Source organism: Primulina eburnea, chromosome 8 (genome assembly GCF_022965805.1).
Source record: "Primulina eburnea isolate SZY01 chromosome 8, ASM2296580v1, whole genome shotgun sequence".
Taxonomy (NCBI): Eukaryota; Viridiplantae; Streptophyta; class Magnoliopsida; order Lamiales; family Gesneriaceae; genus Primulina; species Primulina eburnea.
In genome coordinates, this window is record NC_133108.1 from 5477770 (window position 1) to 5500446 (window position 22677).

The window sequence follows — 22677 nt, forward strand, 5'->3', positions numbered from 1 at the left end:
CAACTACCTAAGGAAAGAGTGGTGATGCCTCTAGAGATATCTGGTTAATCCAAGAGATACCAAGATCATCTTTAGTTGGGATTCCAGAAAGTCAAGCAAACTGACCAGTATTCAAAAGGCTCTCGGCTCTCGGCTCTCGGCTCTCAGCTGAGCCCAGGCAATGAAAGCTCGGGTAGCATAATCAGAATGTGGTACTCCACATCACATTCATGTATCCAGGCAACCTGGATAGCATGCAAATTAAAATATGTTTACTTATGAAAATTTTTAACCAAATTGTCATTCTAAACAATAAACAGAAAAAATAATATATATAACCACAAAATAATACATATTTTTAAATCCCAAGGATAACATACACTTACAACAAAAGCATGTTTATTAAAATAAAATCAAGAAATCCAAATGAATCGAACGCGAGATACTCAACCACAATAGCGGTATGGTGCTCTCAAATTTAAAAATATCTCGCATTCGAAGTTTCAATTCTCCCAATACTCGGGAGAAAAAATGAAATACTCATGTCCAAGCTCCACAAATCAAATTAATCCCAAAATTTGGGGAGATTTTATCTTTTTATTCAATTTAGAGAATGAAGTGTGAATAATGTTTTTATTACATGGATTAGGTCCAGACGAATACAACGAGGAAAGTGATGCATTTTCAACAAAGCTAAATTTAGTTTATGAGCCATCTGTGAAGCACATTTGGCTGGAGAACAAACACCACACAAATATTTTATGGTGTACAACTCACTTACTGTGTTTCCAAAGAGAACACACACTCTCTTAATACAAGAGAACAAACACCACACAAATATTATAGAACTAAGCACTCAAATACTATAGGATGACAAAAAACTCGAGAAGAGATTATTTCAGAATGAGGGGAGGGAGATCTATTTATAGATCCTCATGTCCGTTTGAAGAAGCATAGAAAGCGCGTTTTCCATCTTCAAATTCTGCTGCAGCTCGTTTTGACAAATACCAGCCAACATTTGTTGACTTAATGACAATGCATTAAATGCATTGTCATTATTTGTTGACATTTTTCCCACTTAGATATTTGATTGAGAATCGAACACGTCTCCACATATCTTTTCAATCTTGTCATTTCCTACTGCTTAAGTTTCCGCTAGGCCAATTGAGGATCTATACCACTCAAATTTATCAATATTCACTGGCTTGGTAAAAAAATCAGCTATATTTTCTTTTGTATAGATCTTCTGCATGTACACGATTCCGTCTTCTAATACTTCTCGAACAAAGTGAAATTGAACTCCGATGTGTTTTGTCCTGGAATGAAAGGCTGGATTCCTTGTGATGTACAAGACACTCTTACTGTCAGAAAACAAAAGAACATTATATTGTTTGTGCTCGATCTCCTCCAATAACTTTTTAATCCATATTGTCTCCTTGCAAGTTTGAGTAGCTGACATGTATTCTGACTCTGTTGTAGATAATGTCACAACTGTTTGCAATTTTGAAACACAGCTTACTGCTCCCTCTACAAGTGTAAACACATAACCAGTAGTAGATTTTCTCTTATCAGGATCACCTGCATAATCTGAATCAAAATAGCCCTTGAGTGTAAATCTAATACTCTATAACATAATGCAGCATTTGAAGTACCCTTAATGTATCTAAGGATCTTCTTAACCGTGCTCCAACGCTCTTTTCAGGATTTGACATGCACCGACTAACTGCTCCCACTGCTTGAGCAATGTATAGTCTTGTACAGATCATGGCGAACATCAAACTTCCCACTGCTGATGCATATGGTACTCGAGACATCTCCATCATCTATGCTTCACTGTTAGGACACATCTCGGAGAATAACTCGAAGTTAACACGAAGAAGGGTCGAGATTGGCTTACTATCTTGCATGTTGAAGCGTTACAAGACTTTCTTCAAATAATTTTTCTGAGAAAGACAAATCTTTCTGTTACTTCTGTCTCGGTGAACTTGCATCCCTATCTTGTTTGCTGGTCCCAAGTCCTTCATATCAAATTCCCTAGCCAACTGTGTATTCAAACCTGGGACATGATCTTTGTTGGGGCGTGCTACCAACATGTTATCCACATACAACAGTAAAATTATATAATCATCACCATACCTCTTGAAATACGTACAAGAGTTTGCACTCAATCTGTTGTATCCAAGGCTCATGATATAGGAATCAAATTTCTTGTACCAACACCTCGGCGCCTGTTTGAGACCATACAGAGATTTGTTCAACTTGCAAACTAAGTTCTCTTTGCATTTTTCTGCAAAAGACATATAAGATATCATAGCCAAAGGAATGTGGAGCGATGTTGATCAAATTGTCAATAAAAAGTAGATTTTTTTTTATAAAAGACTTGATTGTTCCTTTAATAAAATTTTATTATGAACTTATAAAAATATTGTTCATTAATATGTTGGATTGACATAAAAAATTGAAATTTTGATTTCAATAAATTAGATAGTTCATTTGTCGTTTTTCATAAATTAAACGTTAATTAAGTAAAATTCATTTACATTCATAAATAGAAATAATAATTTAAAATTGAAGAAGATATCTATGTCCAATAATTATTTAACAGAAATTAATAAAAATAAATAAATCACAATTATAAATTACAAAATTCACATAATTCTATGACAATCTATATATATACCTATAAAAGTGTGGGGACCCGGACGCTAATCCATTCCTTAATCGTCTTTAGGAATATTTAATCATTCATAATAAACAGGGTCTAAAAATTTTTCTTTTAAAATGCAAAGCGGAAACGTAATGTAATTAAATTCAAATTACATATTAAACATCACATACAATCATTGTATGATCTACAATAATCCAACTCGGTTCAACTATAAGTCAGTGCTGAACCCTAAGTTGCTTCAAAGTCCGGATCTCCACGCTATCTAGTCCAGCCTCGTTCTCATCTTGACCCCGCTCCTATCCAACCTGTTGCCATGCACACATACAGACAAGACAACAGCCGGATAACTCCGGTGAGATATAAATATCCCAGAATAAATCATGTGTACATGCAATTATATAATCAATATAAAAGCATATAACAGAAAATCTTATCATATATCAAAATCATGATATAAATCAATACAATACTAATTCAAGTTCTAAACATGTACCCTATTCAGGAACATAATCAATATCAAGAATAATTTCTATTCTAAACATGTACCAATATCAGGAACCTCAATCAATATCAAGAATAATTCCTATTCTGAATCAGTAATCCCATGAGATAATCAATCTCAACCCCTTTCTGATCAGCTTACCTTCTGATCAAAATGGGTTGGTTCTGATTCATTTTCAAATCAGATATATTACCAAATCAATTCAGATATTCAGGTAACATACATTTAAATGCAATAAACCATGCTGGCATGCTAGCATACTCAATGTAAATCAACATAATACTATATCACATGCTAGCAATCAATAGCAGGAAAGAAAACTCAGTCTACCCCGCTCACTCTTTTCTATCTCAGTGCTAAGGAACCTACAGTTCAAGAGCCTACAGCTCTGATACCACCTGTTGTGGGGACCCGGACGCTAATCCATTCCTTAATCGTCTTTAGGAATATTTAATCATTCATAATAAACAGGGTCTAAAAATTTTTCTTTTAAAATGCAAAGCGGAAACGTAATGTAATTAAATTCAAATTACATATTAAACATCACATACAATTATTGTATGATCTACAATAATCCAACTAGGTTCAACTATAAGTCAGTGCTGAACCCTAAGTTGCTTCAAAGTCCGGATCTCCACGCTATCTAGTCCAGCCTCGTTCTCATCTTGACCCCGCTCCTATCCCACCTGTTGCCATGCACACATACAGACAAGACAACAGCCGGATAACTCCGGTGAGATATAAATATCCCAGAATAAATCATGTGTACATGCAATTATATAATCAATATAAAAGCATATAACAGAAAATCTTATCATATATCAAAATCATGATATAAATCAATACAATACTAATTCAAGTTCTAAACATGTACCCTATTCAGGAACATAATCAATATCAAGAATAATTTCTATTCTAAACATGTACCAATATCAGGAACCTCAATCAATATCAAGAATAATTCATATTCTAGACATGTACCAAATATCAGGAACATAATCAATATCAAGAATACATCCTATTCTAGGCATGTACCAAATATCATGAACATAATCAATATCAAGAATAACTCCTATTCTAGACATGTACCAAATATCAGGAACCTAAAAGGACATGAACCATATTCAGGAACATAATCAACATCAATCAATATCAATCAATAACTGTCACTCAAACTCGTGACTACAAGTTTTAGACTAGACTCAATCCTAGTCTAGGGATCCCGGTTTCCAGATGTGGTATTCCTATATCGAATTCCGTAAAGGATGGAACCATAATCTCTATTACTCGATATAACCATGGCCCTGGTATTCCTATATCGAATTCCGTAATAGAAGAATTCCAATACCCTTTACTCGATATAACCAAATATGGTGTTCCTATATCGAATTCCGTAATAGATTCCATTACTCGATATAACCAAACATCCAGTGTCCTGACCTAACCGTCAAGGACTATAGCTCTATCGCTACTATCCTATCTTGAGACATCGTGCAATGTGCCGTGGCGATACCACCACTATCCAGCACTTCTGTCACAAGATAACACATCTAATACCTGTCATCTAATATCAAGAGAGCAAGTACATCAATCAACTTAATGCAAATATCAATGCAATAAGGTACAATATGTGATTTAGGGAAACTCGAGTCAAACCTCACTCGAGTTGTGCAATCCCAACTCAACATTAATTTATACCTTTATCTTCTCGCTCAGAAGAAGAAGAAGAAGTCCCGACTCTATCTCGGTCCATTCCCAATCTGGTAATAACAGTTGAATAGGTATAATATCAATACACAATTCAATTCAATACCTGTTCTGATTAATACTCAAATCAAAACACATAATCTGATTAATGTCAATCAACATACGGTATCACAATCCAATCTAAATCAATACCGAATCTGATCAATATCAACCAACTGATGTTTCGACGGTATAAAATACAGTCTCGATAACCCCATCAGTCCAAACATCACAGATATAATACCAGGACTCCTAATCAATATCGATACCAGTCATAATCTCAATAACAATACATATCTGATATGAATTCTCAGTCACATCGATTCCAAAAATCATAACAATTACAAAACTAGTCCGTTCTTCAATCTGACTTCGATTCTACGATGTCTAATATGTCAAGAACATCATATATGAATTCCATTCAATTCTGACAATATCATATTTTCAAATGATACCAGAAATCAATAAAACTTACGTCCTGTAATAGCTGTCGACGATAGGAGTACAGTACTACGTCCGGATTCAAATTCTGATGGACAGGTGCGGCACAATCGAATTTCCAAGCTACGGAGGAAAACTTGAAAATGGTCTCCAGAAACTCTCGATTTTTACCTCTGAATTGTTGAGAAATAATCATATATATATATCAAATTTGCATGGCTAGCAACGTGGACTCCTCTCAAAAATTCGTCCAAATTTCTCAAAATTACGAAAATGCCATTCCCATACCATAATTACGAAAATGCCATTGCCATCCAATAATTACGAAAATGCCATTGTCATCCAATAATTACGAAAATGCCATTAATACCATTTTATTTTCGGAGTCTCACAAAATGATAACATCTCGGGCCTTACAAAAAGTGTGGATCGCTATTTGTTTTCCAATTGTGAAAAGACACAAATGTCTTCTTTGTTAATACGAATTCAAAAAATCATATAAGGATATATATGTCAAATTGTAACAAATGCTAATACAACATACATTGATTGTAGTAATTTATACCATTTCAATAATAAAATGTAATTCTTATATTAATTTTATCAAATAATTGATCTTTATACTACAGTTAAATGTTTTATTCTTTTAATTTTCTCTCTACGTTTTTTTAATGATTTTATTATAATAATTATATTTTTAGTGTAATTTCTAATTAAGTAATAAATAAATTATAATATTACAAGAAGATATATAAAAAAATTAATTATATGTCCAATAGTAGAATAACATGATAAATATAAAATAATATGATAATTTGAGGTTTAATACTAACATATTTTATGGGTTTTTAAACAAAAAATTTAACTATTATACTTATAAAAGTGTTAAAAGAATAAAATAGTTTTTCATTGTAAATTTTCTACTATTCTCATCAATTGTGTGTTTTTAGATTAATTGCGTGAAAAATTTTCTATACAATCATTAAATACATGAAGATCATAATAGTGTTTTATTTTTTAATAGAAAATTGCAACATAAGAAATTTTGAAAATAATATTATATAAAAATTGAATTGATATTTGATAATAAAAATACATTAGAGAAATAACATTTCTTGATACATAATTCTTAGAAGAAATATTAAAAGAATAGATTTTTTAATTTAAAAAAATCATTAAAATATTAAAAGAATATATTTTTAACTATTATACTTATAAAAGTGTAAAAGGATAATAGAGTTTTTCATTGTCTACTATCCCTTTAAATTGTGTGTTTTAGATTAATTGCATGGAAATTTTCTACACAATTTATGGGAAATCTATGCATTAAGAATGAATATATGTCTGATAATAAAAATATTTTTTTTTATATACCTATAAAAGTGTAGATCATTGGTCATGTTTTCAAATTGTCAAAAGATAAAAATGACCTCCTCATCAATACAAATCCTAGATTCAATAAAGATATATTTGTAAATTTCTAATTGTTGTAAGTGTAAAAATGAAATATCATAATTTTTTATTTATTCCACCTAATATATCATTAATTAGTAGCCTAATTATTCCATATAATATATAATTAGTAGCCTAACAAATGCTAATGAATTATCGCTGCAATATACATTGATTGTAATAATTTATATCACTTCAAGAATATAATGTAACTCCTATATTAATTTTCTCAAATATTTCAACTTATACCAACTTTAAATATTTTATCCTTTTAATTTTCTTTCTACATGTTATTTTATGATTTTAATGTAATTTTGTAATTATATTTTAGTGTAGTTTCTAATTAATAATAAATCATTGTATCACAAGAAGATATAAGAAAAAAATAATTATATATAAAATAGTAGAATAACATGATAAGTATATAATAATATTAAATTTAATACTAATATATTTTATGATTTTTAAACTAAGAATTGAAAAATAAATTATTTAGTATAATTTATATCAATAATCATGAATGTTAATATACTAATAATATAATAAAATATGAATCTGATAGAAAAATTAAGAGAGTTAGTTATATAATAAGAAATTTAAATATTTTAGTAGTAATTTTTTTAAAAAAATTATATATCAGACAATTTTTTTAGTGGAATCTTTCCTACAAAGGAAGAAAAGGGTATGAGTGTTTTTCTCCGAACATCCAAAAAATTCTTGTGTCTTTACTTTTCAAAAGTTTTTACATTTCAAACTATATCTTGTTGTTTAGATTGTCAATCGGTTGAAAATATTATTAGAAATATTGAATCATCTTCCACAATTCTCACGTGGTTCATATTCTAACCGTTTGAGAAAATCTTTCAAACACCTAAAAACGATTGAAGACAAATTTTAAAAACAAATATTTTTAAAAGAGTAATGTATATTTTTTTTCTGATCCCAATAATATACAATCACTACACATACAAATACATAATATATATATATATATATATATATATATATATATATATATATAATTTTAATTGATGGCTTAATGAAAAATATAAATTATATACTTTTTAAAAATTATTCATTAACTTATGTATATGAAAATTAATTTATCTATTATATATAATTCTAAAGCAAAAGGTAAAACAGTTCCGTAAGAGATTAAATAATATTTAAATTGAATATTATAAGTTATATTTTATTATCAATATTATTATTTCATTAGTTTTGATAATATTTTGATGAGTTAGTCACAAATATTTTAAATTAATAATTATTTGTCTTTAGTGTGCTTCACTTATATAAATTATTATTTATGCATTTATAAATTTTATAATTTGGTTGATTTTTATGTTATTATAACTTATACGTGGTGCTTAGATATATATATTTTTTTCAAAAAAAAAAAAAATTCAGTTCAATTCGTTCTACATAATATGCTCATTATAATTTATTATATAACATAAAATCAATTGCTTGAATTTTAATTTGAGAAAAAATTTTGAAAGTAAGGTATATAAGTTTTTAATTAATTTATTCATCTAATATGACAAAAGACTAAACCAATATGTTAAGCCTCATAAGAACTTTTCTCAGAAAATGGAGATGTTTCATTGTTCGGCTTACATCGAGAAATGAGCTTCCAAAATAGTATCCAAAGGAAGAAAAGAAACTATTTATACTAAAGTAAAAATAGGAAAAATGTGTTTTACTAAAAGCGTATTTTGTGAATCTTATTCTACCAACACAATATAAATAAAAAAATGATTCAAATTATTTTTTAAAAAATCAAAGTTTAATTTTTATTAAATAATTAATATACACGTGCATCGCACGTGCTTCTTGCTAGTATTTACAAAACTCCGCAAAAATCTTAAATAGAAGTATATAAGAGTTTATAAAATTTGTTTACAGTTCTATAAAATTCCCAATTAACCCATAAATTTCAAGGTTAAATATTAAAGACGTCAATGTATTTCGGCATTCCAAGGAGCAACGACCGCATCAATTTTTGTTTTTTTAACAGAAATTCATAATCAACTAATATTCATTTAGATAATCCTCAAAGGTTTGATTTTTGTACATTCTGAAGCTTCATATTAACCATACGTAAACTTTATGATTTCTTGTTAACTTTTCTAATAGATTCAATCAAATTCCAAACCATAGACAAGAAGCAGTTTGAGCGAAACAATTGTGATTCATCTGCACAAAAAAGCACAAACCAAACATACTCAGATCTCATTCATCAGATGAGGACTTTTGTACAAATGAGAAGACCCGATATCAGAGCAGTTTTTTGGAGAAACAACTAATACAACTTCTAGTTTTCCTATCTCATCTAACCAAAGAGGGAGCTCAATGAGGTAATTGATTCCCAAATCCCATTTCGTCCACCAAAACAAACATAACTAAATTGATGAAAGGTCCTCGTATATGGTCTTGATGCCGGGCCTCTCAGATACAGCACGAATGCATCTTAGAGCTATTTCAAGAACATTCTTCATTCCCTTGTCTGCTGCCGGGATTGCCATCTCTGATGTCAACACAGAATCGAAACAATCCGATCCTCGGCCTTCCACCACCCTCAAACGAACCCAATCGGTCAAGTCAACACCTCCATCTTCACCAGAAACTACATCTCCTGCACGTTTCCCTGTTAGAAGTTCCAGTAAGATCACCCCAAAGGCGTAAATGTCGGATTTGAAGGAAGGTACAGGTTTCTTTGATGCAGCTAGTTCAGGTGCACGGTATCCCAGCACCCCAGCATCAAGAATCTGTTCTATGATGCCCGATTGGGTCATAAGGCGGTGCAGACAGTAATCAGCCACTCGAGCATTGAGATCAGGTCCATCTAGTAGTATATTGGTAGCTTTAAGGTTTCCATGAGGAATGGCTCGATCAAAATGGAGATAGTTCAGGCCACGTGCAACATCAACAGCTATTTTGAGCCTCTGGGCCCAGGTCAAGGGTGGACCCTTTCTTCCCGGACGATCTGCAGATAGGGGATGGTAAGAAAGTACTAGGTAGCCAATTATATTCCAACTATAAAAAGACGAAGTGTAGACATTTTGATCTTCATGCATTTTATAGGATAGCGTCCTCGTGCCCATACTTGTAACCACCTATATATTTTTTGGGTTTTAGGAGTATATACAAGTGATGTCACTAAAAAATACTAAGTTACAAAAATTAGTTTCATGAAACTATAGAAACCTAACCACAACCAGTTTGATTCCACAAAACAAAACTGGTGTCATTTGAGAAAACAGACATTTCGATAACATCCAAACGAGGGGTGAAAGGAGATAGATTGACAACTTTAGAATTTTCTCATAAAATCAGGATAAAAAACATAAAATAAGCAAAGACATGCAGAAATTGCTCGAGTACAGAATACAACATTTACCATAGAGAAAACCAGCAACACTTCCTGGAGATATGTAGTCTGAAAGAATAAGCTTCTCGTGTTGTGTTGGTCCCCAGTAGTACCCTCTCAATCCAACCACATTTGGATGTTTGATGTTGGAAAATTTTTTAGCTTCTTTAGCAAAGTCCTTTTTTTGCTTCGCAACTCCTTCTCTCAACCACTTCACAGTCAAGAACAACCCGTTCTCCATAGTTGCTCTGTAAGATGTCCCATGGCTGCTTCTTCCAAGGACTTCTGCAGGCGCCCTTGATAGTTCCCCAGCTGAAAATGAGATTGTATCATCTAAAAAGTAAAGCTCGCCAGCCAGTTGCTCAGGAGATCTGACATCCAGTCTGGAAAGATTATCTGCAGTAAAGGAATCCCCTGATTCTGGCGACCATGAGAATTGGCTGGGCTTGGATGGGGAGAAGCCGGTTACAGCAGCCATATTCTCATCGGGACTAATTATCTCTAATGACGATCCTTTTCGAGATGTCACAAGGTCCTCTGCCGATACAACCAACCCACCTGAACGGACTCCTCCACCAAAGCTTGAAGTATTTGCCGATGTTTGATATCTGGCATTTTTTTCGGTCTCATGTGGCAAAAGCCTTTTCGATACACACTTGTAATATATGAAAAGTGCAAGAAGGATCAAAATGATAATAGCAATCAGACAAGCCGCTATTACTACCGCCATTATGAGAGTTCTCAAATGTTTCTTACTTGTATTTCCAGCTGGAATATGGTCAGAACTGGGAGGAGGATTAGGGAACTGCAACTGAGGATTTCCAGGGTAGAAAGAAGATAGAGAAAACTTCCTCAAATTTTCTGGTACGACACCAGAAAGATCATTATAGGATGCATTAAAGCTTTGGAGAGTGTTAGGCAAGTTCTTGGGTATCGGACCAGTAAAATGATTCCGAGAAATATCCAATGAATTTAAGATACCCAAACCACCAATAGAAGTAGGCAGAGAACCAGAGAATTTGTTTCCTCCCATATTAAGCACTTGAAGAGAAGAAAAATTTCCAAGCCCCTCAGGGAAGTAGCCATCCAACTGATTATCGGAAATATCAAGAACACTGAGATTTGAATCACTCGAGGGAGGAGAAAAACTAATGCTACCGGATAGTATGTTGCTCTGAAGGTGAAGTTCTTTCAGAGTAGCTGATGTTAAAAGAGCAGGTAAAAGTGGTCCATCCAACTGGTTGAAGCTGAAATCGAGGGTCATGAGTTTTGGGAATTGCAGAATAACTTTTGGGAGAGAACCATTCAGGGAATTGTGGGACAGGTTCAGGTACTTTAACCGCAAAAACTGAGCAGTTACCTCAGGAATGGATCCCACCAAATTGTTGTGGCTAAGATCAAGAATTTCTATGTTTCCCCATTTCAGCAACCGCGACAAATTTCCTTCAAATTGGTTTCTCGAAAGATCAACTACCGCACAGCTTCCCGTCAGCAGTGGAAGCTCGCCAGAAAGTACATTTGAGGAGAGATTGAGGGTGTTCAATGTTGTTGATGTGATCATACCTATTGGCCCTGTCAAAGTAACAAAAAAGGTTAGGTAGTTATCGCAAGATTGACGGGACTCTGAATCAATTTCCCTAAACAACAAAATTAGACTGTTTCACAACCACAAAAGTAATGAATAAGAGGATGCTATGACAATTTTTGGATGACAGCTAAAAGTTTACAGTAGTATATGCACCTGAGAGGTTGTTGCCACTCAAGTCCAAGTCCGTTAGCACCAATGACTCTCCCTTCAGAAGATTGTTAGGAATGTAACCAGAAAATCTATTATTACTGAGTTTCAGGACTTGAAGATCATACACAAAATTGAACCCCGGCAACACCCCAGACAATTGATTGTAGCTCAAATCAAGAACCTCCACAGTCCCAAAAGTTTGCGCCATACTACCATTGACAAGTGATCCCGCCAATTGGTTGTGACTTAGATTTAAATGCTTCACGGACAACGAAATATCCCCAAGAAAGTTCAGATGCTCTTCAGCAGCATTCCCAAGTAAATTCCCACTAAGATCAATATGACTGGCTGAAGTAGCTAGCAACAATACAGGATCCAATTTACCATCAAGCATGTTTCCGTGCAAGTCAAGCACATCAAGCTGTTTCATCAGTTCAAACCCTTTAGGGATACTTTTTGTGAAGCCATTTAATGATAGGTTAAGATACACCACATCTCTCAACCTCGTCAAAGATGAGGGCAATGGGCCAGAAAGGGAGTTGCGGCTCATGTCTAAAGAAAGAACGGAGGAGAGTCCAGAAATGGATTCGGGGATCGAGCCAGAAAAATTATTTCCCGCCAAAGAGAGGTTTCTTACGCTACCCATTTTACCAATTTCAGGTGGCAATGAGGAGAAAAATAAATTGTCAGAAATATCGAGATATTCAAGATTCTTGAAGTCGCCAAGCCTGGCAGGCAGCGTCCCCGATATTGAATTGTTGGAGATTGAAAGTTTGACAAGCATTGACAGATTTGTAAAGACACCCAAATCTGTGTCCGCGGTCAATCCCACATTGTCAAGAACAACAGCTGCAACATTACCACCATTACACATAACCCCGTTCCAGGATGCAGGACACCCATTGAAATCAATAGATTCATCGTTCCACGAATCAAGCACAAAACCTGTTGGATCATGCTTGATTCCTTTCTTGAACTCAAGCAGAGTCAGAATATCCTGGGATGGCAGCTGCCCCAGTGAACAGACGAAGCAAAAACCAACCATGAAAAGCCTAACTATCCACATTCTAACCTCTAAGCCAAGAAAATGGTATAAAGATTTCGCGTTAAAGGAAATGCACTGGGTCACCCAGCATTCAAGATCCAATCGTTCAGCCCAATGAGTTGGATGACAAACGTGCAGAACTCCAACACAAATCACCCGAATAGATTTTTTAACATTTACTAACAGAACATACGGCCCAAACGTTCCTTCGTCACTAACTGTAGCACAAGCATTAAATAGCGCTTGTTCTAACTAGGAAACACTTCCGAGCTACACAGCAAGAAAAACAAAGTTTGTCTAGCATGCAGAACATGGCAAAACACGAAATGACTGCATTTTAAAGTCACTTTCTGAGATCTAACCAGACGAAAGGTGAGCAGCACTCTCTACCTCAAGATAGAGCCCCCGTGACAAAGAAAGATGGAAACTCCTACCAGTGGTGGGGGTTGGGGGGGGGGGGGGGGGGGGGGGCAACTCAACCACTGTACTAAGAAATCTCAAATTTTTAGCCCTTTTCAACCCAGTCCACAACCGAACCAAAAAATGAGGCTGGCGAAGTATGGGGTAGAAGGTCTTCAAATCTGCACCGCAGGTGCATTAAAGACAATGTAATCCATGAACCCAAAAAAAAAAAAAATTGCATTTCAGAACCCTAAAAAAACATTTATGGGTGAGTGTGCACTTTGTCTTTTCTTTGCTGATATTATTATTCAAAACGAAGCACGCTCTGCAGATAAAGCTACTACTTTCTCTCTCCAAACAGACAAAATACCCCATTGATTACGTTTGTTCCATTGTTTGGAAATGTTGCATTCGTCGTGATTTAACGTTCATTCATGCTTCAATATAGTTCGTAAGTCACTTGATTAATTATCATTGGTAGAAATATTAAATAATAAAGTAGTTTTTTGAAAAAAAAATAAAATGAAATCCTTAAATTTTGAAATTGAAATGATAAGAGGAGAAAATAATATGTAAAGAAAATGAGATATATAACGATTGACAAAAACTTATGTTAGACGGTCTCATGTATCGTATTTTGTGAGACATGTCTCTTATTTGAGTCATCAATAAAAAAATATTATTTTTTCGTGAGATCGTCTCAAGAAACTTACTTATAACGATTAGATCAAAAGCGAAAAATTTGTTTAGTCTACCACTTGAAATTCCCGTGTGTAGACTTAACATCGATCAAACAGAGAAATCGAAATTAGAAAACAATTAAATCATAATAAAATTCAAAATTTTTTTTAATTTCGTCATACAATCTGTTTTTATTCATCTAATTCTGTTAGGAAAATTTGTGAAGTTTATCTAAAGAGGTTGAAATTTTTTCTTCAAATGAACAAAAGTATTATTATAAAGAGAGAAAATTTGGGAGATTTCAGTTGAAACTGAATCTGAAGCTCGGTATATGGTCCCATTTTGTTTGAGTTGACGTATCATTTCAGTTTTGTTTTGGACAAAAAAAATACCTGATTTGAAATGTCTTATTTGATATAAGTAAATGTTATTTTCAAAAACAGAAAATTCAAATCAAACTAATACAGGGTAGGTCTCTTGTGAGACGATCTCACGAATCTTTCTCTATGAGATCGATCAACCCTACCGATATTCGCAATAAAAAGTAATATTTTTAACATAAAAAGTAATATTTTTAACATAAAAAGTAATATTTTCTCATGCATGACCCAAATAAGATATCTATCTCACAAAATACGTTCCGTGAGACCGTCTCACACAAATTTTTGCCACTAATATAACTCAGGTCATGCTTGGTATACGAGAGCATGCTAAGAAGAAATCAGAAATTTACATATATCACATTTGTGATAAAAAATGATATCACGAATTTATACCGGTTAGATAAATTATAAACAAAAAATAATAAAAATTTAATATAAAAATTAATAATTTTTATAAATAAAATCATATACAAGATACAGATCACGTGATTAAATTAACATTTGTCTCTTGTAAAAGTTGTATGTGTGTGAATCGATGTGCTGAGTTGTATTGAATTGGATCCCACCACCCCCTTTTGACCAGGGTTTGATAATGTTGACCTCCTCTTGTCCTCGATATCTGTGTATATAAAGTATCGTGCCCGCAGCTCCCTCCAAGTTCACGAGAACACATTTACGTGTGAGCGTTTGTTCTTTTAACTTTATATCACCAAATGGAATCTAAATTATTCATTTTCAAACAGAGGCATTCGCAAAAAGTTGCCTAAAACACTGCACATATTTCTTTGGATGTTGCTCTCTCGAAATATGACATAAGTAATACATGATAAACTACATATGGACGTGGATTAGGTGGAGGATTGATAAATGCGCGGCACGTTTTGTCTGGTGTTACTGGTCCAACCAATCCCTGCAGGATGGGGAATGGATTGATCAAGTATCCCAAACATTTGGCTCAGAGTACACTTCCGGGCCTCCTTTTTAAAACAACAGTTCAATAAAATCATATCACCGTTTGACGTTTCTTTTTCAAGCATGCCGTAAATCGGTATACAGGCTTCACACATTAGTTTGCAAACCAAACGTGGCCTCGGATTCTTTTAATTAACCTCGTTCTGTAAGTTGCCCCAAAGATTGGGATTAAGCTTACACCAATATCACACGACGAGGCACGTTTTTTTTTTCTCCATGCTAGTTTCTCAATAGAAAGTTCCAATGCAAATTATGTGAAAAAGTGTTGTCTAAACAAAAGAAGTTAATTATATGGATCTTGGCAAAGTCCACAAGGCTACGAAATCAGGAATATATTATGGATTTCGAATAGCCAAAACAAACAAAATTCAGTCTAACCACGGTTTTTTTCAAGGGAAGAAGCCGTAATTTTACAAACCTCGTAAGAGGCATAAGAGATCTCACAAGTAAATTTGTATCCATTATTTTAACCACTTAAATTGGAGTTAAAAATGGATGTGACGAGATATCTCACTTCTTACCGCCACCAGAAACATTAAATTTGAAGAAAATAATGTCTCCATCTACGACAACATACGTCTTCCCCTCTTGCCGGTACTTTCCGGCAGCCTGTGCAAACACAAAGAAGAATAAGTGAATGTACAGCAGTTACAGATTCGAAATACAAAGACCAGAGTATTACATGAAAAATCAACGAATCAACTGGTGCCGCACATTACATCAATCGTCAACAGAAATTGTGAGCTTTGTCTTACTAATACTCTCGAGAGAGATCAATACATGTCTCTCTCGCTAGTCACTACGCATGTGTTCACGAGGACTGTAATTATTCCCTGCTACAGAGTATCTAGTTTAGGGGTGTAAACGAACTGAGTCGGTTCGCAAACATTTCAAACTAACTCTCGCGAACCATCACACAAAATAATTCGGGTTCAAGTTCGGATCGAAAAATGTTTGAACATGTTTCAGTTCAGCTCGAATACAAATCAAATATTTATCGAGTCAGTTCGAAATGCTTGCGAACCGACTCGGTTCGTTTACACCATAAACAACAGAGCTCGCGAATCTTAATATGTAATACGACTTTATATTTAGTAAACAAATTTTGATCATTTCGGGTACTTACTTTCAAGCGAGAGTTAGAATAGTTAACAAACGTGTTCGAATCTTTCGAGTTGTACTTGAACTTTAGTTCGAAACGAATCCAAGCCAAAAAAATTTGAGCTTCGAATCGAACTCTAACTCAGATGGAACTATTTTGAGTCTTAAATTTTCGTCATTTTTTGCTCGATTCGGTTCGTTTACACCCATAATCAAATTCCACATTGGGTAATGGAAATGGAGATTGACATTCTCATAATCTACGCACTGCATGGAAGTCTTTATAATATGAAGAATGACCGGACAATGAATAGATCTTTATCATTGTTTAAGGAAATAAACAGAAGGAAGCAGCAACAAAGTTTAGGGAGCGGGCACCCACGTTATTTTAGAACCATGACTATGAGACCACCTTAAATAAATAGATAAATACTTAAATAATAGCATGGTGGATGATTTTATAAAAGAAATTATCTTTAAGATACAACCGCCATTCAACGAATTATTAATACTTTTTAAACGGAGATATACCTTTACGGCAGCCTCACTGCCAAGTTCCTTCAGATCTTCAAATTTCATAACCTAAAATATATTACAAGACCAATGGCACATCAGCACACATGATAGCACAATTTTCATGTCACGAATTTCACCTGATAAATATTACCAATATCAAGGATCACACAATAACATGCATTATGGTAGAACAAAAGAATATTCCATCCACTGCGTTCCTATTAGATAAAACAAGTGCCAACACATACAATCATGCAAACCAACTCTCGAGAAAAAAAAGGGGCACGATAAGCAACATTGATCAATGATATTTCAATCTTTACGGCCATGCAGGAGACAAAATATTAGATCAAAATACCAGAATTCAAAGGAAACACTTACAACTAGGTTGTCTCAAAGTACTACCGATACTCCCCAAAAATGCAATTAAGTTTAAAACTCAAGCTTACGATAACAAAACAGATGGTAGGTACAGATCAATTCAAATTAATTGAAAATATCAAGTATAAAATCACATCTCACGGGTGCAAAACAGATGGCACATAAGGATCCATTCAGATACCAAAATTCAAGGTTTTGGGAACAAAATGAATGGTATGTAAAAGTTCCATTGAGGCACACATTAGCCATATATCATGTAAGTAGATAAAAGAGAAGTCAGAACAAGCGGATGCTGAATGCGGAAAAGGAAAGAAAATAAACAAGTGAAATTGGAAACAGTAAAATAGACTATGTATGGCTATACTTCACGTAAAGGTCTTAGAGAATATGAACGTGCGTCAATAAATAACGATAAAAGCATGTAACTACCTCAGCACAGATGAAGCCTTTTTCAAAATCAGTATGAATAGTTCCTGCAGCTTGGGGGGCTTTTGTCTGTCGACGAATTTGCCAGCACTTTACCTGCATGAGAGCAAATTCATTCTTGTTATGGCCAGAAAGAAAAACATCAGCCAATGCTTGCATTTTATTGTGATTTGAAAGGTAAATATTAAATAAAGAATTTGGGACCTTAGCTGGATTTTAAAAAAAGGTGGTGTACAGGTCACATGAACTAGTGAGAAATTAAGCGATTAAAGAAATAAAAGATGCACGCCCTTCTCAAACAACCAGGAATCATTGCTTCAAGGGGGCCATGTTACATTACTCTTCGAAGTAAGTGCTTTTAATGAATGTCACAAACATAGTGTCTCGATTACATTAAAAAAGGTTGTGTATCAAATAAGTCCTTGAATGTTTGATGAAGCTGAGAAAGTATATCAACGGAGAAAAAATTGCTAGAGAGCACGTTCTTCAATATTCAACATGTCGTGACCATGCCAGAAACCTTTTCTCAGGCATATGTTGCTTTTCTCCACAAACTAAAAGCAGTGATCCAGTCAGTTTCCTCGTATTCGGAACAGTGCAGCTATATATTCAAAAAGAAACAGATCGAAGGGGGATTCAACGGTATTATGTCATGTGCTTTCGCCGGTGATTGTGTAACTGTTAAAATTAATGATTATGATGAGCAATGAAAGTACAACTAAAGGGGCAGTGTGTCCAACCACACTTTTCTGCTTTTTTAGATTGGACTTTTATTTTCTAAAACTATGCGGCATCAATAATTTCCACCGCCCAATAACGAGTGAATGGCAAGCCGACAATCCATCATATCAGCTGACAGGTACTTCCAATTTAGTATTTTATTCGATCAAATAACAATTTCCTTCAAAGTGAGGCACTGAAACATAAATAGAACACAATTCCAATGACTCAAGATAAATCAACCAAAAAAATATTGCTTACAAGCAAATAAAGTTAACGCAACAAAAAGTTTGGTGAAATACCTCATCTGGTCCTGCTGTGAAAAAGTAAATGAGATTAATGGCCGAAAATCCAGTCTTTATGATCTTTGTAAGGGCACTATATGTAGCATAAAAATTTCATGTCAACTTTGTCAAGTCAAACTTTTCACTATACATGCTTATGAAAACATCTTATTATTATTTCCTTTGATGAAGACTGTAAAAAATCCCACATTGAGAAAATAAAATGATCTTGAACGAACCTTTGTACCTTGTTCTCCGCACAATACTTCACATTTTCATCTAGGGACATATCAGCAAGATTTTTCTCTAAGGCGCAGCTGACAGGGATTATGGTTTCACCACCATGCTCCTGCACCCTACAAAATAACAAGGGATAATTCTTAAAAGACACAGGAAAAATTAAAAAAAATCTTGATAAATTAAAACCTGGGGAGATAATAGTTAAAAGCTGTAAAGATAAAATAAAAGCTAAGCAAAAAAAATCTCTTTCCATTAAAATCAGAAGAAAATAAGGGTAACAGACAAACTAATGAGAAAGGAAATGCCCAGAAATTAGTCACTTTCTATCGACTTCAGAAGGTGAAGGCCACTTATTAATTTAAAACACGCAAATCATCAAATAAATTATGAATTTATTAGAAGAAGTAATCTGTATTGGTCATTTCACAATTTGCAGCCACGCTTACAAAATTTCCAACTCTAAACCCACAATATCCAAAATCAGAAAGGCTAGGCTTCTGTTTTGAATAACTTCATATTATAGGAACAAATTTTTTGTACACGTGCAGAGATACAATGAACATTGGAAGCATAGTAAACTTATCGATATCATACCAGGCGTGGATCTTTGGAAGAAATTTGTTCTTTTTTCTTTGATAGTCTTTCTCATTCATGTTAACCTGTTTCCAATCAAGGCCAACACATAGAAAGGGGAATTTTAACAAGAATAACAGAAAAATACAAATCAATGACAGAAGAGAAAAATTGGGAGTATATATCGTAACACTTGAAATCCTGTACATATAATAAAGTGTATTCCCATGACCTAAGGTGGAAATGCAGGAAATATGAATAGTGTAACAACTAGAGATGTGTAACCGATTAGCAAATATTTTTCTCAAGTAGGCCAAAGATTAATCTATCGGATGGATTTCATCAGCCTAAGATAGTTCATATTTTTTGCAAAGAGATTTAGAAAGAACAAAATACACAAGCATGTTCATAACCGTCTTCACTGCATGAAAATTCATGTCCATAGAAGAAAAAACTCTGAGATTCATTTTAGATTAAGAACAGCATAAATTATTTGAAGACGACATTTGGGACTGAGTTGTGCACTGTTAGCTAAATAACATGGTCAGATATTCCTACTCTTGCCCCAAAAAGATATATCTATTGTCTAGTAAGAAATGTGTTATTTCAACTCCTGCATTGAGCGAAATGAAAAAAGTTACAGAAGACATAAAATCTTGGTATTTTTAAGGTACAAAATTTTTCAAAGATGACTAAAGGGATGATAAAAAAAGGTGATAGATTAATTATTTCCTATTTGATCCTCGTAATAAGTTACAAGTTATATGTCAAAATGACACAAGTCTTTTGAGAAACACACAAAGTGGCTGTTGATTTCCATGAAGGCCACATATCAGTTAAAGACATGTCTATTTAAGGAAGCTTTGGAAAAAAGGGATGACTGGAAATAAAATAGCCATGAACAAATAAAACAAAAACATAAAATTAGCAGGCTTGGAAAAACAAAAACACAAAATTAGCAGATCTGGAAAATAAATAGCTATCACTTACTAAAAACAAAGACCCAATCACATGCATCTTTAACATTTATTTTCATTTGGTGCAGTGCATTATATGATTTACTGACCAAATAAACAACAGGTTTGGCACTGAGCAGTTGAAAAGTATTCAAGATCTCAATATCAGCAGCTTTCCACTCCACCAGGCGAACATCTTTTCCCTCCTCCAGCGAAGCTTTGACCTGTGAACCCATGAATTATCAATATTTAATTGGATATTTCTAAATGGTGATAATATTTTCGAGTACAGTCCACGTAAATATTACCGATATTTTTGTTTCAACTGGTAATGCAGATATGCATCATAAAGCATATATGCCACATTTCTATACTCAGACACAGCAAATCACAAGCACTAAAAAAACTAAATTGACAGATAAATAAACATCCATGATTCTCTAAAAGCACAGATAAGAAGAGGCTTTCGACTCAGTAAAAGCAGATTACTTCTTTAATCACTTCAACATCCAAACTGGATTATAAAGTATAAAATACCGTTGATTAGCATCCTATACTTCACGCCAGAAAAACTGAAATAGTATACAAACCCGTAGACACAATTCATGCTCGACTTTCAGTTGCTTGTCATTGCTCCTCTTCATGCTCTTTTCAACATCCTCAATTCTCCTCTCCATGAACTCAAGATCCTTGGGTCATGCACAACATTTCAAAGTTTTGATATTCAGAAAACTGAAGAAATCCCTGATAGCACAGAAGTTACAGCTACATGAAGAAGCTTGAATCAATTCAAGTTGCCTGAAGGTTAATCATATTTCCCCACCAATGGAGAGTGAGAGTAATATAAGAGTTTTCACAACTAGTCAACTACTACAAAGTTCAATGCCAGTTAACAAAATCCTAAAGACAAGGCAAAGTAATCTTAATGCCAAAATTTTATCAAAATTACCTTGAGCCGCAATTCTGCGCTTATAACCTCCAGATCTCTGACAGGATCGACAGAGTCGTCTACATGAATGATGTCAGGATCTTCAAATGCACCTACAATAACCGATCATTGTAAGAGGAAATGTTTCCCAGCAAATGTCTAGATCCAATTAGCTGCATTATTTAATTCCACAACAACTGAGGGTTCAAGCTTGCTAAAACAAATCCCACGGTGAGATCACCCATCACCACTTACGTAAGACATGAAAAATGCCATCAACTGCACGGATATGAGACAAGAAATTGTTCCCTAGTCCTTGTCCTTCATGAGCACCACGAACAAGTCCAGCAATATCGTGAATTTCTAAAAAAGCAGATACCTAAACGGTAAAAATAATTGGGTCAGATGTGGGAAATGCTTCGTCTAGTCAAATAAAAGGAATGTAATTTACTGGCAACCACTAAAGGGATACATGCATCTCATATCCGTTTATAAAAACAAAAAATCACAACAGACGGCATGATCCATTGTTAAAAGCCACAAAATTGTCAGTTAAGAGTGACGACCTCACTCTTTGGCTTGTACAGTTGCAAGAGCCATTCAAATCTTTCATCGGGAACATGAACACGAGCCTCGTTGGGCTCAATAGTACAGAAGGGAAAGTTTTCGGCGGGAATGGATAACTTCGTAAGAGTGTTGAAGAGTGTTGATTTCCCCACATTAGGCAACCCAACCTGAAAAACAAGAACTCTTGAAAATTGTGCGAAGATAATTACGTAAGATTAATTCCAATCCACGCGTATATATACAGCCAAAGTAATTCCCAGCGGAAGCTCAAAAAAACAGAACACATGTCACTTATCCGAACAGCGACATCTAAAAAAATTACTCACAATTCCAATTTTAAGATGAGAAGAAAAGCGCCCAAGGATGGGTCTCTCCGCTGGAGCTTCCTTCGACTTCGCAGCTTTGGGAGGCATATTCTTCCCCGGAAATCAATCGAGAAACAATTGTAGTAGAATACGAGATTCCGTGCGAACTGGAGGGAGCCAACTGTTAGGATTTCTAGGGTTTTACAAGAGACGGATTAGTCCGTTGTCGCTACAATTGGACCCAAAAAGGAAACTTGACTCGACCCACATAATCCGATAATGAGGAAATTTATATCAC

The 22677-nt window shown here is 34.2% G+C and overlaps 2 protein-coding genes across 3 annotated transcripts; both read right to left on the reverse strand.

Annotated features, from left to right (window-relative positions):
- Nucleotides 1-8881: 8881 nt before the first annotated feature.
- Nucleotides 8882-13641, reverse strand: LOC140838670 (LRR receptor-like serine/threonine-protein kinase GHR1). Of its 2 annotated transcripts, XM_073205140.1 has the most exons (4): nt 13307-13386; nt 11903-13214; nt 10192-11733; nt 8882-9777 (listed from the first exon to the last, which is right to left on the reverse strand). In XM_073205140.1, exons 2-4 carry the CDS (start codon nt 12963-12965, stop codon nt 9194-9196), a joined length of 3189 nt encoding a protein of 1062 aa, XP_073061241.1. In that variant the 5' UTR covers nt 12966-13214; nt 13307-13386; the 3' UTR covers nt 8882-9193. The 2 variants fall into 2 exon arrangements, with proteins under 2 accessions (XP_073061241.1, XP_073061240.1); XM_073205139.1 differs by having other exon boundaries at nt 11903-13641.
- Nucleotides 13642-15699: 2058 nt separating this feature from the next.
- LOC140838671 (obg-like ATPase 1) lies at nt 15700-22655 on the reverse strand. The gene is made up of 12 exons (XM_073205141.1): nt 22401-22655; nt 22074-22241; nt 21763-21886; nt 21529-21620; nt 21170-21268; nt 20690-20803; nt 19645-19709; nt 19050-19166; nt 18829-18904; nt 17810-17902; nt 17015-17065; nt 15700-15991 (listed from the first exon to the last, which is right to left on the reverse strand). Exons 1-12 carry the CDS (start codon nt 22485-22487, stop codon nt 15893-15895), a joined length of 1185 nt encoding a protein of 394 aa, XP_073061242.1. The 5' UTR covers nt 22488-22655; the 3' UTR covers nt 15700-15892.
- Between the last annotated feature and the right edge of the window lie 22 nt (nt 22656-22677).

What these genes read in the sequence shown, in the direction of transcription:
- LOC140838670 (XM_073205139.1), bottom strand. Translation starts at nt 12,965, where the DNA reads ATGTGGATAGTTAGGCTTTTCATGGTTGGTTTTTGCTTCGTCTGTTCA. An exon ending in GAGTGGCAACAACCTCTCAG is followed by an intron (nt 11,734 to 11,902) that starts GTGCATATACTA and finishes TTACTTTGACAG; the next exon opens with GGCCAATAGGTATGATCACA. An exon ending in TGTTGCTGGTTTTCTCTATG is followed by an intron (nt 9,778 to 10,191) that starts GTAAATGTTGTA and finishes CCCTATCTGCAG; the next exon opens with ATCGTCCGGGAAGAAAGGGT.
- LOC140838671 (XM_073205141.1), bottom strand. Translation starts at nt 22,487, where the DNA reads ATGCCTCCCAAAGCTGCGAAGTCGAAGGAAGCTCCAGCGGAGAGACCC. An exon ending in GCGCAGAATTGCGGCTCAAG is followed by an intron (nt 21,269 to 21,528) that starts GTAATTTTGATA and finishes GCATGACCCAAG; the next exon opens with GATCTTGAGTTCATGGAGAG. An exon ending in GCAGTGAGGCTGCCGTAAAG is followed by an intron (nt 15,992 to 17,014) that starts GTATATCTCCGT and finishes GTGTTTGCACAG; the next exon opens with GCTGCCGGAAAGTACCGGCA.